Genomic DNA, 18,834 nt, shown 5'->3' on the forward strand with positions numbered 1-18,834 from the left:
GAGACACTCCAGGACAAAGTAGAAAGCTCTCATTAAGTTTCCAACACAGCGGTCCTTATGAAAGGGTCCCTGGTGGTGCAGTGGTCAAGTCCTCCGCTGCCAACCAAAAGGTGGGTGGTTCAAACCCACAAACTACTCAGAGACAGAAGGATGTGGCCATCCATTTCTGGAAATACTATGAGGCAGTTCTGAGTTGAATCTGACTCCTGGGTCCAGACCATTGATCTCTTGGTTCATAGCCCAACACTTAACCACCACACCACTGGGGCTCCTGTCCAGAACAGTACCAGAAAACCAAACACACTGCCATCGCATCCCTGCCAATTCACAGCGACCCTAGGGAACAGGGGAGAGCTGCCCCTGTGTGTTTCTGAGACTGTAACTCTGCGGGGGCAGAAAGCTTCCTGTTTCTCCCGTGGAGTGGCTAGTGGTTTCCAACTGCTGACCTTGAGGTGAGCAGCCCAATAGGACACGACCACGCCACCAAGGCCCCTCATTCAAACAGTCAACACCTCTAACACAGTAACAGACACTGCACGCATGCGTTATCACTGCCAAACTCATGGCCCCATGGAGCCAGCCATTCAACCTGTGGGCTTCCTGCTGAGAACACCTGTGTTCTTTGCCTGGGATTCTCCTGGCCTACGTACGCCTGTGGGCTAGGGAGTCAGCACTTCCAGGGACCGTCCTTGGCCAATCATTCATGAACGACAGTAAATAAATACCTCTATTCCGCCCCAACCCTCAAGGGGGAGAACTCTGAGGCTTGTTAAATACTCTCTGTCAGGGGTTCCCTGTGATCTTGAACCCCACTTCCTTCCTGCAATAACCTGCTCTCCAAGGTACCTTGTATGGACTTGTCCTTCCCTGTCTTCCTTTCTGTCTTCCCGGTGGGAGCTTCCTGTGATCACTTTGGGAATAATCTGACCACACTCTATTTCTTGTGTCAGGAGAGAGTCCCAATAAACCATGATATTATTAAGATGAAAAATGTGGAGAGTTGGGTTTTGCCCCCTCCCGCTCCTTGTCCTTCCTTCCAGCCACTGCCTCTGGTGAGGCTCCGCTCTCTTCTTGGCCTGTAGTCTCTAACTGTTCGCATGTGCTTCCAGTAACTGCATCGTCAAATCCATTACCCACTTCCTGAGAAAGTGATCTTGCTCCAAGAACAGCCAGAATGCCCCTTAGGAGCAAAGATGGCGAGACGCTGTCTCATGTTACACATGGTATCAGGAAGGGCCAGTCTCTGGAGAAGGACCTCGTGCCTGGTACAGTGGAGGGGCAGTGGAAAAAGGACAAGATGGATTGAGCCAGCGACTGCAACAAGGGACTCAAACAGAGCAATCAATATGACGATGCTGCAGGACACACAGTGGCCATGAGTCGAAACGGACTTGAGGGCACCCTAGAAAACAATGTTGTCTCCAACCCATCTCCATTGAACCCACTGCCCACTTACTGCCAAGATTATCATTCTAGAATGCGGTTGTCATAAGATCATGTCACTGTGTGTGTGTGTGTGTGTGTGTGTGTGCGCGCGCGCGCAGCAAATCTAGAAGTTAACTCGAGCTAGAGGTGGGAGGGTATGTTCCAGGCCAGGGGGACAGCAGGCTCCCAGAGCCAGGGTAGAAGGTAGCATCCCTGTTTTGAAAGAGAGAAGGCCAGGTGCCCATGGATCCACAGGGTGAGAGGAGGAGAAGAGGCATGTACCCTTCCCTGTGTTACCTTCAAGGACCCCCGGTGGGGTAGTGAGTGACCGGCTGGGCTGTTAATCACAAGGTCAGCAATTTGAAACCACCAGCCACCCAGCGGGGAGAAAGATGCAGCTGTCTGTTCTGCTAAAGATTTACAGCCTGGACCCACGAGAGGGGTGGGGTAGGGACATTCCACTCTGTGCCGTAGGGTCACTCAAGATGCATCAGAAGCCACTAGCTGGAAGCGAGGCGGGCAGCTGGTGCTGTATCTATTATCTGTGATGATGCCATCCCTGCCGCATGCTCCTGGTGACTCGACTCTATAGAGACAAAAGTCGTGCCTCCGTCACATTCGCGCCAGCAGCCAGCACAACGCAGAGAAACCAAACGAATGCACCCATTCTAGGGACGGAGGAGGGAAGCGGAGGTGCCAAGATCTCAAATGACTGCAGCAACACGGACAAACACTACCCCTCAACTACATCCTTTCCTCAAACGACCACAAGCCCAGCTCCCATCTTTTTTTCCAGAAAAATGAAAAAGTGTCCGTGAGCCGCCCCCCACCCCGCGGCCTCCCTCCCCCGTGGACCAGGACTGATAACAAAACAAAGAACAGGTTGCCTTTGTGGGCGCGGGTGATGTGTGCCTGTGAGCGCGGTTGCTGAGAGGAGCGGGGTTGGGAAGGTTGTGCACTTTCCCTGGTCTGTAGGCCCTAGAGCGGGGTGCGTTTCTGGAACTCCCTGAGGGCCTATAGTAGTCACGGTGCTTAGGAAGGATAGCATCTAAGGACGTCCTGGGTGCTGGGCCCTTAAAGAGCATCCTGACCCTGCAGGTGCGGAGTGAAAGGACGCTGGGACTAGGCTGGTCGGAGCCCTCTTGGGCTCTGAGGAGAGTTGTGGGTGCTGGAGGTGGAGATTCTCCTTTCCCTATTTCCTGCCTGCCCTTCCAGGCCTGAGCGGCCGTTTGGGAAATAGTCCAATTTCCTCGGCTATCCCGCTGCCCCCGCACCTTGGCGGGGGAGAAGGAGGGGGAAGTTGGGGGGTGGGGGGGCGGAGAGGAGGCAACCTTGCCGCGGGAATGCTGCCTCCCGGTCCAGACGTTCATCTCTGTCCATTTCAAGGCGCCGGAACTGCACCGTATATAATCAAGTACTGCGCCCACAAGGCAGGGCAGTGCGCGCTTTCTGCGCACGAGTCTTGAGCAAAGCCAGGTCGGCGGCTGCGATCCAAAGGCTGAGTGGGGACCTGTTCGGGAAGTGGAGCTGCGGCCCCGCGGGGTCCGGGAAGGGAGGCGGGGCGCGGGGGTGGGGCGGCGCGCGCGCAGCTCTTGCGAGGATTACGGCGGAGGCTGTGGACCGCTGCGCCGTTCGCTGGGGCTGCAGCCATTGCACAGCAGAGCATCCCACATTCAACAGGAGGAACCCGCGGGAGAGCAGCGCCGAGCCCTCCGCGTCGCAGCCGCCGCAGCCCGTGCGCCCCGCGCCCCGTGCCCCCCGCGCCATGGCCAAGGAAGGCGTGGAGAAGGCGGAGGAGACGGAGCAGATGATCGAGAAAGAGGCCGGCAAGGAGCCGGCGGAAGGCGGCGGCGGCTCGCACCGCCTCGGGGACGCCCAGGAGATGCGCGCCGTGGTGCTGGCCGGCTTCGGGGGGCTCAACAAGCTTCGAGTCACCAGGAAGGCCATGCCCGAGCCACAGGACAGCGAGCTCAAGATCCGCGTCAAAGCCTGGTCCAGTATCCTCGCCCTTCTCGCTTCCTCCCGGCGCGCTCCGTGCTCCTGGGTGGGGGGAGGGAGGGAGGGAGGGAAGAACCCCGGGAAGGTTGCTGCCCCAGGTGGAGACGCGGCGGGCGCTCAGAGGCCCGGCGGCCGTGGAGCTGCTTCGGGCCGCTCTCGGCGCTCTCCTCGGGGGGGCTCAGGGCCACCCTGCTGCTAGTGTCCGGCCGCGGAGGATGCTGAGGGCCGGATGTAGGGGTGACCGGAGGAGACTGGGAGCGCTTGGGGGTGACGAGTGGGCATGGCGATGCGGATGCCCAGCCTGGGCATCTGGAAGGCTGCGCCGCGGGGGGTCTAATGCCTGGTGGGACCGCTCCGCTAGGGGCACCTGATGATAAAGATGTTTTTAAAAGAACTTAGGAGTGGGCCAGCCGCCGTTTCTGGAGTTCTACCTGTGCGATCTTATTTAATACTTCCCAGAGCCCCGTGAGTTAGGTGCCATCCCCGTCCCTGTTACCGGCGAGGACACTGAGGATCAGACAGAGCCAGGGATTGGCCCTGGAACCCCCAGCCTCTGCTCAGTGGCGTGGCGGGGATTCCATACTGAGATCCTGTTCATCTGTGTGCCTGCGCTGGGCAAGTGCCTGCCAAACTGCCCCCCCCCATTTCCTGGACCCCTCCTTTCTGCTGGGGCTTGGGTACTGAGTATCAAAGCTTGCTGAAGAGCCCTCCCTCCGACTCCGGCTGGCCCCCATTCACATCTTCTGTTATTTCTCAGAGGATGGGGTCAGAGTTTGGGGGAGGGGTCCACCACTTGCAAGGGCGGAGGATAAAGTGCCCCGGTAGAGGTGATCTCTAAATTGCGGTCCCACCCTCAATCCCAGCATCCAAAAGCCATCCCTGAACTGCCCCTCCCCCAATGTATTCATGAACACTTTGGTATGGGGTCTCTTCAGAAAAGCTTCCCCCCCCCCCCACCTTTGCCCTGTGGCTTCAATGAGGGGCCTTTTCTGTTCGTGGCCATCCTGCATTAGGCTGGTGGCCCCTTGAATTTGCACCCGGGGTTAAGTGCCCCGTCAGCCCCCAGACACCCTGCCCTGTTGTGGGAAGGACGCCAGTGTGCCCCTCCACTTGGAGCCCGGGCAGCGCCATGCTAGACGCACACTCAGTTATCTATTCCAGCGGCTGTGCCCAAGTGAAAGGCACTGCTCCCTAAGGCGCAGCCTGCTTCCAGAGTCTGGGACCCGAGCCCCGAATTTGGGACCTCAGAGGCACAGGTGGTTCCTCTTCATTGGATGCCCTGAGAGCAGATGCAGGTTTCCAGGTGGGGTCTCACCAGACTGCTGGGTGCCCCCGGGGAACTTGGGGTCAGGGAAGAATTCCTTGTCAGGGGTGGGGGGGGGGCGTATCCTAAACCAGTTTTATTTCATTTGCTCCCGCAGAGCGGGCCTGGTGGCTTAATTATAAGTACACCTTCGATAGGTAAATCCCTAGTATCCAGCACAGTACATAACGCATAGCAAATGACTAGATTGGGGAGGGATGATTGTGGGGCGGGGTGGGTGGGGACCTGTGTCGCGGACTTTTCCTTGCACGCTGGGGAAAGAGTTTCCTGTCTCAAAACATTAAGGACTAAACGCTCCTTCCTTAAGCAGTCCCTTAACATGTGCTTCTGGCCATCCATTCCTGTACCTCCCTGTTACAGAGAGCTAGGGAGGAGATGGACCAGGGGCTTCCAGAAATTTGTGGGAAAGTGCCCCCATAGACTATGGGAAACCCTACCATGCGTGCACGCTCGTCTACCCACATGAAGGATTGGGTTGTGGGACTTGCGTGTCAGAGCGTGAACACAAGTGATAGTGAAAAGTTACCAGCATCGTAAATAGGCCTCTGCTCTCTGGCTTTATGCTAACGGCATAAATGCTGAGCTTAATGAAAGCATTTTTGAAATAAATGGCAGGCTGGAGACCGGGAGATTGATTTTCAAAGCCAGACACACAAGCCCGCTCTTCTGTACATACACACACACGCACACACACGCACACACACGCACACGTCACTGCAGTTGCCCTTCCCCCATGGCTTGAAAAACACGGCGGGGGTGAGGTGACATTTGGGATACATAGAGTGGCACAAAGAGCCCAAATTGATTTTCGTTTTGCCAAGCTGAGAGCCAGAGTTGATGGGTTTTGCAAGGGCAGCATCTGAAGAGGCTGGCAGAGATTACCCCCTAGGCTTTCCTCCTCCACGGGGCTGAGGCTGGTTGGCCAAAGACGCCCATTGACTTACGTTCTAGCCTTTGGAACTAGGATGACTCATTCTCTATTGTATGACCCCCTTGATGGTCTCCTGGCTGAATGGAAACCTTTTATCATCAGATGGGATGCGTTTTGTTGCTGTTGTTGTGCAGAAAGCACAGTCCTCTGCGTGAGCATGCTTCAGACCCAGCTCTGAGGGGCGATGTGTGTGTCCCCTCAGCTCCCGCATGCGTTTATAATCCAGAGAGGGAGGGAGGCATGGCTCTTTGAGTACAAACAGGCACACCGAGGCTTGGACACGGTGCATCATTTTCTGAGTGCTACAAACATCGTTGCGTTGGGCTTTGATTCTGTCTCTCCTTAAAGCGCTGTCATCCCGTTCTGATGCCCTCCGTGGGAAAGCCACACGACATGATTCACATCTCTGAGCCTTTGACATCGAAGCTGGCTTTCCTCCCTTTCTTCAGTGAACATGCCGCTTTGCTCTCTTCTCTCTCTCTCTCTCTTTTTAAATATCCGGCTAAAGGGAACATTCTCTCATTATTCCCAGAGTAGCATGGGTTTTCCAGGAAAAGCAGAGATTGTGGGTCAAAGGCAGCTCCGAGAGAGCCCCTGGGGTCGGGGTAAGGGCAGTCTTGAAGTCTTCCATTTAAATTGTTCTCCGAACCTCACTAAGGAGGCATTCACTTCTCCAATTGCTCACCAACCAGTTCCTCAGCAAGTGGCTTGAAATAGCCTTGGCAGAAAGACCACACTCAAACCCAAGCTCACTGCCATTGAGTCAGGGCTGACTCATAGTGCAGAACTGCCCTTGTGAGTTTCCGAGACTGTAACACCGTAAGGGAACCTGGGTGTAAATCTACAGTGGCAGACAGACGTAGGCCCCACCATCTCCTACCTCTGTGACCTAGCTGGGCACATCTGGTGACTTCCCTACGCTTCCCATGTCCCGTCTGAGAAATGAGTCTAATAGGCCCACACGCACAATACTGTCGAAAAGACTGGAGGCAAGAAGAGGACTGGGCTTCAAAAAGTGTGTGGAAACACCCGAAAGGAAAACAAAGGAATTCTTCCACGCATGTTGAAGCCCCCTCTTGTGGTAGGCATTCAGTAATTAGTGGTCTTCGCTGTCGTCATTCCAGTCGATCCCAACTCATGGTGCCCGTGTGTGTGTGTGTGTGTGTGTGTGTGTGACTGTTTTGCAGTGTCTTTTTTTTTTCCAGAACCCTGTGAGTTAGCTACCAGGCTTTTCTTCCGAGGTACTTGGATATACTTGAACTTCCAACCTTTTGGTTAGCAGCAGAGTGCCTTGCTTGCTTGAGCCGTCCCTGGGCCCTGCTGCTGCTGCCCTGTCTGCGCCTACACGACATACTATTGCTTGGTGACTTGGCCACGTAGGAACCATCATTATAATCGTGTAGTCTCAGTGTAACGTAGGGTGTATTATGCCATGTCCGCTTGGTGATAAAGACGAGCCAGACCTTCCTAGGCGTGCATCCCCCCGCGGCCCCTTGCTAACCAGCCCCGCTCTCGAGTTTCTCCAGTGGCTTAATGAGATGGAGCTCTCAGGAGAATGGAGTGTGGCAGGGGAAGGTGCCATGGGCTCAGCCAGAACATGACTTGAACTAAAGAACCAGTCCCATCTTGGAGCAAAGGAGGTCACCTTTGGGTCCCCCGATGGCCAGTCATTGAGGGTGGCTGCCCCCAGAATAGGGGCATGGAACCTCTCAAGCTGTGGGGGCTTCTGTTTGAGAGCTCCGGTTGAGAGCTGGGTGCATCCTCCAGAAAGGGACCTGGCCTGGGGACAAATAGAGCGTCCTCAACCTGCTGGGCATCGGACACGTGCGACTTCTCTACATGTCTCGATCCATGAAATGAGTGATCCTAATACTCCGATGGGTGTAAGGAAGTTTCTGCCAAGCACGATCTATAAGGAACTTTATGGAAATATCTGGCACAGATCAAGTGGCCAAGAAATACTAACTATTCTTATCTAAGGAGCCCTGGTGGTTAAGTGATGAGCTGCCAACCCTGAAGCCGAGGATTTAAATCCACCAGCTGCTCCTTGGGAGAAAGAGGATGCAGCCTGGTTCCATTAGAATTACAGTCTTGGAAGTCCAAGACGAAGTTCTCTGTCCCGTAGGACTGCCTCGAGTCAGAATCGACTCAGTGGCAGTAGGTTTTATTGATTGATTACTATGATCTAAGAAGCTCCTGGTGCAAATGGTCAGCATGGCTGGCCACGAACGGAAAGGCTGGAGGTTTGAGCCCCATCGGATGTGCTGACTTCCGGGAAGCCTATGGAGCTGAGGTCTGCTCTGACTCGCATGGTGCCACCATGAGTCGGGACCTGGTTTATCATGATCTCAACCATTGCTGTGATTTTAATGATTATTCTTTGTTCCCGTAGACAGCTTCTGTCATTCACCATCCGAACTGGAACTCTTTCGAGAGTGAAAAGACCAGTCTTAGTCATTATCTCGGACAGCGAGGGAAACTGGGAGTGTTCTAGGCCAGCCAGGTTACAAGGTCTCCCGCTCTGTGAGTCAGACTGGTGCCCACGCCTCCATCAGTCCGGCCACAGTTGAACTTCTCCTGGGCAGAGTTGGGTAGATGGTGAGGCTGAGGGTCTCCTGATTGGGCTGCGAGCATGAATTTAAGTGGCCATTAACAAGCCTTGTCTGGCTTGTGGCTCAGATTGGCTTACGGTAGAAAAGCACTAATGGATTGGGGACCTTTATTTTTCCAGGCTGATTTACAGCAAGAGGCCACATGAAAAGGCTGGAAGGAGACCAACTGGATGAAAAACGGCCCCAGTCTGCCCTGGCTCCATTGGCTGGTCTGGAAATGGGCTGAGGGCAGGCCACACTAGCGGAGACTCACCAGATTGGCTAGGTTCTATTTTGTCACAAAGGAATAAGCTAGATTTAGGGGAGGGATATCCAGCATTACTGAGCACTTGTTAGGAGCCAGTACTCAGTTGTCTGTGTAAATAAAAAAAAGAATCTCACAACTTATGTCCCATTCCACACGTTGTTGTTGCTATTGTTAGGTACTATTGAGTCCGTTCCAGTTCGTAGTGACCCTGCGTACATCCGAATAAAACACTGCCCTGTCTGCTCTGACCTCAGAACTGTAGTGATGTGTGAGTCCATCTTGCAGCCACTGCGTCAGTCCATCTCATTGAGGGCCTTCCTCTTTTTCACTCCCCTTCTACTTTACCAAGCATGATGCCCCTTTCCAGGGACTGGTCTCCTGACAACATGTCCAGAGTCTGTGAGATGAGGCCTAGCCATCCTTGCTGCCAAGGAGCAGTCTGGCTGCACTTTCAAGACAGATTTGTTTGTTCTTCTGGCAGACCATGTGTGTTCGTCTGGGTAGACTAGAGAAACAAATTCATGGACGCTCATACATGGATAAGAAAGAGCTTTATAAACAAGAGCAATTGCATATTGATAAACTGTCCTAGCCCAGTCCAGATGAAGTTCATAAGTCTGATATTAGCCCATATGTCCGATACCATTCTATAAATTCCTCTTTAGATTCACACAGCCATGCAATGATGCCGAATGCAGGAAGATCACAGGCCAGTGGGTGGAAAGTCTTGTGGATCCAGTGGTGGTGGAAGCATCTCAGTGCTGGTGTGGGTCTCCACGTGGCTCCTCCAGCTCTAGGCTTGTCAGCAGGAATGTCTCCAAGGGAGTGAGTGTATTTGACCTCCAGTGAGCTTATTTATCTTCTTAGCGCCTCCAAAGGAGGTCATCAAGCTGCGACCTGATTGATAGGCTAGACTTCACCCCCTTCACTCTTAATATTCTCAAGTTGACACCAGATCATGTCACTATTGCACTGTGGTACTTCCAACATTCTTCACCAGCGCCATCATGCAAACGCATGGATTCTTCTTTGTTGTCAGACATGCATGGGCTTGCTCTCAACCGACCGTGTTTCCTCATGTCGATTTGGCCGGTGGACGATCTACAGACAAGTTATCTCAGTAATACACTTGTCTGAGTCTCACTGGTGACAGGGGCTTCAAAAGGAGGTCTCACCAAAGCAGTAGCTTCCTAGGGGACTTGCTGAGCCAGTTAAATCCAGGCAAACAGGTCAGCTCAGAAGGTGAGTGGCTATTTTTGGGGACCCCAAAGGGAGCATCTTGAGAGGGTGATTGTAGGGGGCTTACTATGAAGAAGTCTTCAGAAAACTGAAACTCAATCCGTGAAAGTGGCCTCTGGGATTTCTTTTCTGTAATGACAAGGTACCTGTCCATTCTTCGAGGCTAGCAAGAGCTAGCCTATGAGCCCCTTCATCCTACCACCTTGATATTGTCCCTTCGGATGTCTTTTTGTTCCCAAAGCTCAAAGAACATTGAGAAGGAACCCATGTGAGACCTCCGAGGAGGCCACACTGCAGTTTTAAGATGGTGTCAATTAACGACCACAGACAGCTTTGGGGAAGCAGTAGAGAGATGGAGACCCTGCCTTCAGAAGTGTGTGGACCTAAATGGAGGATATGCCGAGAAATGATCGCGTCACCTTTTTGGTTTTTCCGGTTGAATAAAGGGTTTCTCTCATTTTGTAAGAATACTTTTTACTTGCCCTCGTACACTGGACCTCGCATTTCATCCCTGTGGCCACTCAACAGAGCCATATCCTTGTTGTTGGGCTCCGGCCAATAGCAACCCTGTGCATGACAGGACGCACTGCCCTGCCCTGCACCACCCTCCCCACTCTTCTTGTGCCCGAGCCCACGGATGCAGCCACTGGGTCAGTCCATGTTGTTGAAAGCTGTCCTCTTTATGGCCACCCTCTACTTCACCAAGCATGATGTCCTTCTCCAGGGACTGGTCTCTTCTGACAATAGGTCTAAAGAGTGTATAAGACCAGGTCTCGACCTCCATGCCTCTAAGGAGCACTCTGGCCTTACACCTTCCAGTACAGATCGATGTGTCCTCTTAGCAGCCCATGGGACTTTGACTATTCTCCAGCACCACTGTGCCACCGCAGCTGTTCTTCTACGGGCTTCCTTATTCAGTGGCCAACTTCCACATGCAAGGTCAATATGACTATCTCATTTTTATTTTTTGTTTTGTTTTTAAGCTTACATTCGGTTTTAATTTTTGTTAAGATCATTGAATTGGTGGCTCTCACTGCTCTTTGAGCAATCCATACATAATTGTATGAGGCGTATTTGTATATATGTTGCCATTACCGTTTTCAAAAACTATCTCATTTTTAAAGTTGCGTGAACTGACGTTCAAGATCACAAACTGCTAAGTGGAAGAGCAATAGGAAAATTGCTGGACTCTACATTTAGACTTCAAACTCACTTCCATCAAGTTAGTTTTGACTCATAGCAACCCTACAGGGCAGGGTAGAACTGCCCCTGTGGGTTTCCGAGACTATAACTCTTTATGGGAATAGAAGGCCTCATCTATCTCCAGTGGAGCTGCTGGCGATTTCGAACTGTTGACTTTAGGGTTAGCAGCCCCATTTGTAACCACTCCACCACCAGGATTCCTTTTACTCTAATTTTGGAGGTAGAAAGACATTGACAAGTGCATAAAAAAGAGAGGTGAGGAGAGACCAAGAGACGAGGAGAGGCAGACAGGCCAAGGAACCATTAATACATTGGACTGACTCGAAAGACTCAAAATTGCAGGTGGCCATGCTGCCCTGAAGCATGACCACGGTGCTTCTGTGCCCAGACTGCCCTTCTTCCACTTCTGAGCTACAGGAACCCATGTAGGAGCTAATGACTAGTCTTGACTCAGAATAGCCATGCTCTTTGAAATGCTGTTATCACCTCTTGGGTCCACCAAAGACACTCTAGTCCCTGCCCTGGCCCCTATGGCTCTATTTGCCCGCTGTTGCATTTGGCAACTTGAATGCAGGTTGTCCCCAAATAGCACAGTGTAAAACTGTCACTAGTTAGATCGATCCAATGAAATATGGCCAACATGGTCTTCCTTGTGTTTGTGGAAACGAACAAATGGAGACACGGAGGTTAAGTGACAAAGATGCTAATAAAACGGAGCAATTGCTCTGAGAATCCCAATACCCCAGCCAGGAGCCAGGCTGCTGCTGTGCTCAGAATACAATGGCCTGGCTCCCTCTGGGGTGGATGGAGAGGTCAAGCTTATGACAGCAAAGGATGCCTGTGCTGAGTCACATTGGCGCTGGGAAGATGGAGGGGGGTGGGCGCTAGCTGAAGGGTGTCTGGTATGCACCAAAGGTTACATTTGCCCATTAGCTGTCTCCTGCCTGGTGAGGGTTGAGGCTGGTGATGGCGTCTGCTCACATCCAAAAATGGAATGCACTCCTTGCCCATAAAAATGTCAAGGCGGACAGGAGGCCCAGAAATAGAAGATTCATCTGGCTCAAGAACAAAGAAGTGTGTTGATACTCATCATTTGAACCCACTGATTATACTCGGTCATCTTAGACCCTGAGAATATTTTGGTGTCTCTGTTAAGAAGATAAGGAGCCTGGTGGTGTAGTGGATTACAGGTTGGGCTACTGACTGCCAGGTTAGCAGTTCAGATCCACTAGCCACTTGCCAGGGGAGAAAGATAAAGCTTTCTTGTAAAAATGTACAGCCTTGATAATACCCACAGAGGCAGTTCCATCCTGCCCCATAAGGTCTTGCTATGAGTGAGAGCTGACTCCGTTGAAGTGAGTTTAGTGGCGTTTAAGAGTGATAGCCCTAAGATAGAGGTCCATTGGTGTAATGGTTAAGTCCCAAACATCCAACCTGATGATCTGCCCCCCTGAAGCTTACAGCTTGGAAAACCCTATGGGGCATCTTCCAGGGTCTTTACGAATCAAAATGGATTTGATAGCACCAGACCACATCTGTCAAACAATTGGTAAAGTACATGGTCGGCAAAAATGAGGGAAAGCTTCCATGAGATGGGTTGGCACGATGCACTCACACAGAACACTCGGGAGGTGGTGTGGGCCCACACTTCGAGCAGGTCATATTTAGTGGCCTATGGATTGGCCTGCTAACTACAAGGTCAGCAGTTTGAAACCACCAGCCGCTCTGTGGGAGAAAGACAAGGCTTTGCACTCCTGTAAAGAGTTCCAGTCTGGGAACCCCCTGGGGGCAGTTCGACCCTATAGGGCCATGAGGTTCCAGTGTCTCTTCTGCTAATTCTGCATCTCTATACATCCCTCTTGTTCTCATCATGATCTTATTCCGATGTTAAGGGGGTGGTTAGGGGGGGAGGTAACATGACTACTAAAACCCATTGACAGAGGAATGCTGGGTAAAATCCACAGTGTAGGGGGAAATATTGAGGAAGCAGCATTGTTGTGATACCTGACACAGGTTGGGGATAAACCTAAGAACACTGCCAGTGAAGAAAAAGTGAAGCGAACAGAGGCTGGCTGCACAGGGCCTTTCAGAGCATTGGCAGCAGCTAATCGGGGCAGCCGTCATTCTGGGCTGACCGTGTGATTGGTACCCGAAAACCAAACTCACTTCCATTGTGCCAATTCTCACTCAAAGCAACCCTTTAGGGTAGAGTACAGCTGCCCCCGTGGAGCAGAAAGCCTCATCCCATCTCCCACGGAGCTGCTAGCTGGTCATTTCTAACTGCTGACCTTGTGGTTCTATGTGGCCTGAGGGCAAGAAGGAGGGACTGGAAGAGGAGTGGGGTGGATTGGATGGTGTGTGTTTGTATGTGCGTGGGCACTGGTATCCATCTAGGCAAGGGTAGCCCCTTTTTCAGAGTGGCTGTCAGGGTGATTGGTCGGCAGCTTTGGCGGGGATTCAGCTAGAGCTGGGAGGAGGCAGTCTGCCCTTTAGAAAGCACTGGGCTTTATTCTCAGGAGGACTCTAGTTAAAATTGCCCCTCATTAAGGAGCCCTGGTGGTGTAATGGGCTACATGTTGGGCTGCTAACTACAAGGTTGGCAGTTCAAACCCGCCAGCCGATCCTTGGGAGACAGATGAGGCTGTTTGTGTGCATAGACGTACAGAGGCTGTTCTACTCCGTCCCGTAGGGTCGCTCTGAGCCAGAATCAACTCGATGGCACTTGGCTGGTTTGTCTTTCACCCCTTGTTAGCAGTGTGTGTGGGTATTTACTCTCAACTTTTTCTAAACAGAGATGAAACCTTGTAACATATTGGACACATCTTAGACTCCTATAAGCTGAAGCCAGACCTTAATTATATAGGCATTCGGAACCCTGATGGAATCGAGGTTAAGCATTGGGTTGCCAACCCAAGGCCAGTATTTCAAAACCACCAACTGCTCCATCAGATGCTCCTCGGAAGAAAGAAGGGGCTTTCTACTCCCCTCAAGAGTTACAGTCTCCGAAACCCACAGTGGGCAATTCTACTCCGCCCTATAGGGTCGCTGTGTGTCGGAATCTACTCACCGGCTGGGAGTTTGAGTCAGAAGGCTGGCCGTGGGAGACCACCCCGAGGTAATTCAGAAGAAAGGCCTGGTGATCAACTGAAAAATCAGCCATTGAAAACCCTGTGTGGTGAGATCCTGGCTCGCAGGAGGGCACTATGCGTCGTCTTGGCGACGGTTGTCATCAGGAATGTGTGGCGGGGGTCATACTGGGGAGAAAGAACTGTGACTAATAGTCACCCGCCCTGTACCCCTCACTTCGCTTGCATCAGCCTGGCAATGACAAAGCCCAGTGCCCACGCCAGCTTTCCACTGGAGGCTCGCAAGCCCACGAGGTGCAGGTAGCTCAGGAGCAAGCGCCCGTACTTCCTGGCAGAGGAAACTGTGACTCAGAGAATAAGTGGCAGTAAGGGAAATAGACAGCGGGTCTGAGCTGACACTCACATGAGGCTGCTGGGCTTGAGTGGTGATCAGCAGACAGCCCTTCCCCTTCTTCACCTGGAAAAGAACACCGGCGTTCGACCATTGCTCTGAAGACTGACTGCAGGCCTGTGAACATCGGACCTGCGCTGGACACACAGGGGACCCCGGGAATGTCTCTTTCCCTTCCTCAGCTACTTGGGGTGTAAAAGATGGAAACCAGGCCTGCAGAGCTGTCTCCTACTCTCATACCACACCACACGGGCATTACAAAGTATGCCCTTGACTTCTAAATCCTATTCCCAGGCTGGGAAGGGCCTTGGGGCTCCTGTTACTGGTTCCATGCTTGACTCTTAGCCGAAAGGTTGCTGGTTCCCACCACGCGGCAGCAGCAGCAGCAGCATCGAGGTGGAAAGGCTTGGTGACCTGTTTCCATTAAGGTGCCAACCAAGAAAACTGCAGCAATTGCGCCGCAACGAATGGAGCGGCCCAGGGTGGGAGTCTATGGCAGTGGGTTTGGGGTCAAGGAGCCCTGGTGGCACAGTGGTTCAGAAAAGGCAACTGGGAACCGAGAAGTTATGGTTTGAACTGACAGCCACTCTGCTGGGGAAAGATGAGGCCGCCTGCCCTGGAAACCCTGGCCGTCAGGTAACCCCCTTGCTTGTCCTCTTCTCGTTTCATGTCTCGAAGGTGATTGACTTAAAACCCACTCTGCACTGACATGGCCTCGGTCCGTCATGCCAGCACGACAACAGCGGGTTTGGGGTTTGGGACCGCTCGTTGGTATCAGACTCTGCGTGGCTGGCAGCACAGCCTGGTTCCTGTCCACAAGAATCAAACACCACGATCTTTGGACGCATCACGGCCCTGGCATTCAAGGCTGACGAGAGCCCTGTCAGGGACGCGGGAAACAGCACCTGCGGCTCCCAGCTCCCGGGCCACTTCCCTTTCTGAAGACGCTCTCTTTAGTGGCACCTTGGCACTTGTCATCGAAGAAACACTTTAATTAGAAGCAAGCAGAGCCTTCTTGATAGGAAAGGGCAGCAGGGGTGTCATCTCAAATTAGGATGGGTCTTTTGTGCGTGGTCTCCTTCGGAAAATCATTTGGATCGGTGGTGTTCAAATGAGCGAGTTTAAGGTTCGAAGGCCCAGGAGACAAAAAGGTTGCTTCGACAGGTGGGGCTGGCTCCTCTCTGAGCGTGGTCCTTCTTGATGAGGCCCTGCCCTCAGATCATGCCCTTCTGTCACGGATCTACGGGCCCTCAGCCACACCTCAGCTCCAGCCTTAGTTCTCTGCTGCCTCTGTAACGGAAATACCACAAGGTGGTGCCTGTAACAGACAGAGATTTCTTTCCTCGCAGTTGAGGAGGCTAGAAGTCTGGATTCAGGGCGCCAGTTGTAGGGAAAGGCTTTCCCATTCCATTGTCCCTAGAAGAAGGTATTACCATGATGTCCCTTGGTGACCATGTGGTCACTCTCCTTGCATGTCCTTTTCTGCTCTTTGCATGCGTCATAGGTGATTGACTTCAAACCCATTCTGTATGGCCTGGGTCCTTCATGGAGCTTTCTGAATGGAGTCCTGATCCCAGGTGCCCCAGCCCCCATCACAGAGGGCCCAGTACTCTCACAGGGTGCCACGGTGCCAGGACACTTGGAAGAAGACCAACTTTTCATTCGTGAAGGAAGAGGGGAGCAAAGGGAGAGATGTCCTGTGCTCTTACTGTGAGTCAGCAGCTTTAGCAGTCTTCCAAGGGAAGACCAGAAACTTCTCCCACGGCTTCTCTCGCCTTGATTTCAACTGTGCTGGTCCTGCTGATGACATTGCCCGCCGTGTTGAAGACTTGGCACCCGGCTGCTCTCCCTTCCCTCTTTGATTCCCCACGCTGCATGAAGGAGCTTCCGGTGCTCCTCCTGCATGGGGTTTCCTTCCAGGGGCCTGCACATGGCAGCCTTCGGCTCCATCCGGCCCTGCCCAGGTGGCAAGTCTACTGGGAAAGGCAGCGTCTCTCAAATGTCACGTATCAAGGAAGGAATCGGATTGGCCCTTCGTGTGCCCCTATATAACCCAGGGGGGTGAAGGACACAGTGTTGGACCACCTTTAGGTCTCAGGCCCTCCTCCCTTGAGCTAGAGGAATGACCCTCGTGTTTCCACCAGGGATGCATGGTGACTGTCAAACTCCAGAAGTTATTACCGGACCCTGGGGGTAAGACGCACACTGGAGTTTCCAAAATGGAAACCAGTAGGCACATAGGAGACAACCCCCTGCCTCCCCTCCCCTGTGAGCACGCCACCGCCCCCTGCCCCATAAAACGTGAAGAACCAGGATGAGGACTTGGGAAGGCATCCCATTTCCTATCCATTTCCCAGCACAGAGGTACTGAATCACGTTAAGTCATGCACAGGGTGATTTCAACTCTGAGCCCCTTTAGCCTCTCCATCCCTCCAGTCGTCATTTTTGAAAGGCTAGAGATGTTCTCTTGTCATCGGTAGACTGCTGGTCACCCAGGGTGGCGTTTGGTTCAGAGTAAGCACTCACCCAGTTGTTGGAGAGAGAAGTAAGTACATCGCTGTCAACTTTCCCCGGATGTCACGTGCGCATTCCTGCGGAAGCTCCCGTGAGGAGTAACTAGGATTTCCAAGCATGGTAGCTCAAGCCCACTTGCTCCACTTCTGAACTGCTGCCGTCTGCAGACCCTGCGTGTGTGTGTGTGGGGGGGGGGGGGAATCCGGGGGGATCCCTGAGAAGCCCTACCGAGCTGCTGGTGGAAACAGGAGTTCCCAAGGTGGACTCTCTAATGCAGTGGGTCTCAACCTTCCTAATGCCGCCGCCCTTGAATACAGTTCCTCACATTGTGACCACACCCGCAACCATAAAATTATGTTTGTTGCTACTTCATCACTGCCATTTTGCTACTGTTATGAATCGGGCGACCCTGTGAAAGGGTCATTCAGGGTCACAACCCACAGGTTGAGAACCGCTGCTCTAATGACGGCTTTGCCTGGTCTGGGAAATGTAGTACTCTGTCATTTTCTCCTGGATTTCATACCTACGCAAGATCCCAGGGCTCTGGGAGCAGCCCGCAGGGCAGCTTCCCATGACCGTCAGGATGAGAGGGCTGGTGCGCACAGTTGGGTCCCCAGCCTGGATGCTAAGATGACTTCAGTTTTCAACTTGTGATTGGGATTTGGGTGAGAATGTACAGTCAATCCACTCACCAGCCCGTGCACATTTGTCTTGGTGGGGTGACTTGGCACCCCCACTATGGAGTGGGGGACTCCGCCCCCTTCCGCTCGGTTTCCATTCGTCCTTCTTCTTCCTGCCCTTTTCTGTCTGCTGAGTTTTGTCCCTGGGCAGACTCGGCCCTTTGGGGGCTCTTGCTGGACTCCTTGTTGGAAGGAGAAGCGGTGGTGGGGTTCACCCTACAAGTGTGTCTATTATTTGGCTATTGGTGGGGCCCTCCCTGGTGATATAGTGGTTATGTGCTGGATTGTTAATCACAAGGTCAGCAGTTTGAAACCATTGACCGCTTCAGAGGAGAAAGATAAGGCTTTCTACTCCTGCAGTTAAAGTCTTGGAAATCCATGGGGGCTGTTCTATTCTGTCCTGTAGGGTCGCCATGAGTCAGAATTGGCTTGATGGCAGGGGGAGAGAGAAATTGTGTGGCTGAAAGTTGATCCCTAGGGGCGAGTTCAACTCTAGGCTTGAAGGGAGTCCATGGGCCCTAGTCTTGGGGTACTACTAATATCTATCGAACCGGTAAGTCTGATTTCTTTCTTCTCTCCCCCCGCACCTCCCCCCCCAATTCTCAGTTTTGTTTTCCATCATTCTCCCACTCTACCCAGGATCTTCTATTGTGATCTCAATCAGAAGGGTTGGTAGAGGGAGCTGGGCACCATCTACTTCTTCTGGTTTCAGAGGAGTGAAGGCTGAATTTCACGTAGCCCATGAGCAGGCCGATCTTTTAGAACTCTCGCTATTCTGTGACTCACGGTCCTCAGTTCCCTTTGTAGAGCTTGGGTTGCCCCCAACCCCTCGCAGATACTTTCTGGGCTTCTCCACGAGGGTGATGCATGGAACTCAGACACAATTCTGCTTCTCCCGTGGAGTTCTTCAGTCACCAGCACCGAAGCCCTCCAGTAACACCCTCCCATTATCTCTCTGCTCCAGGCAGAGCTGGGCTCCCTGCCCACCCAGTCCACATTACGGCGCAGCCTCTGCCGTGTTTCGTAGTCAATGCCCGTGCTGCCTGAAGTTAGTATGAATGTTAGTCTCACTATTAATTGTGTATAATTAGCATCATAATGACATTCATTGCACGTTCTACGTGCCACAGGCACTGTGCGGAGGGTTGATCGCGATGTGTACCAACCCAAACATTTTCACGGAT

The 18,834-nt window shown here is 52.7% G+C and overlaps 1 protein-coding gene across 1 annotated transcript in view; it reads left to right on the plus strand.

Moving 5' to 3' along the window:
* Positions 1-3,059: 3,059 nt before the first annotated feature.
* VAT1L (vesicle amine transport 1 like) overlaps positions 3,060-18,834 on the plus strand; it is a 140,917-nt gene continuing 125,142 nt past the window's right edge. The window contains exon 1 of the mRNA XM_075536585.1: positions 3,060-3,417. Coding sequence (XP_075392700.1) covers positions 3,191-3,417 — 227 coding nt within the window. The 5' untranslated portion in view covers positions 3,060-3,190. The remainder of the gene's footprint in view (positions 3,418-18,834) is intronic.

The sequence above is a fragment of the Tenrec ecaudatus genome, chromosome 18, assembly GCF_050624435.1.
Source record: "Tenrec ecaudatus isolate mTenEca1 chromosome 18, mTenEca1.hap1, whole genome shotgun sequence".
Lineage (NCBI taxonomy): Eukaryota > Metazoa > Chordata > Mammalia > Afrosoricida > Tenrecidae > Tenrec > Tenrec ecaudatus.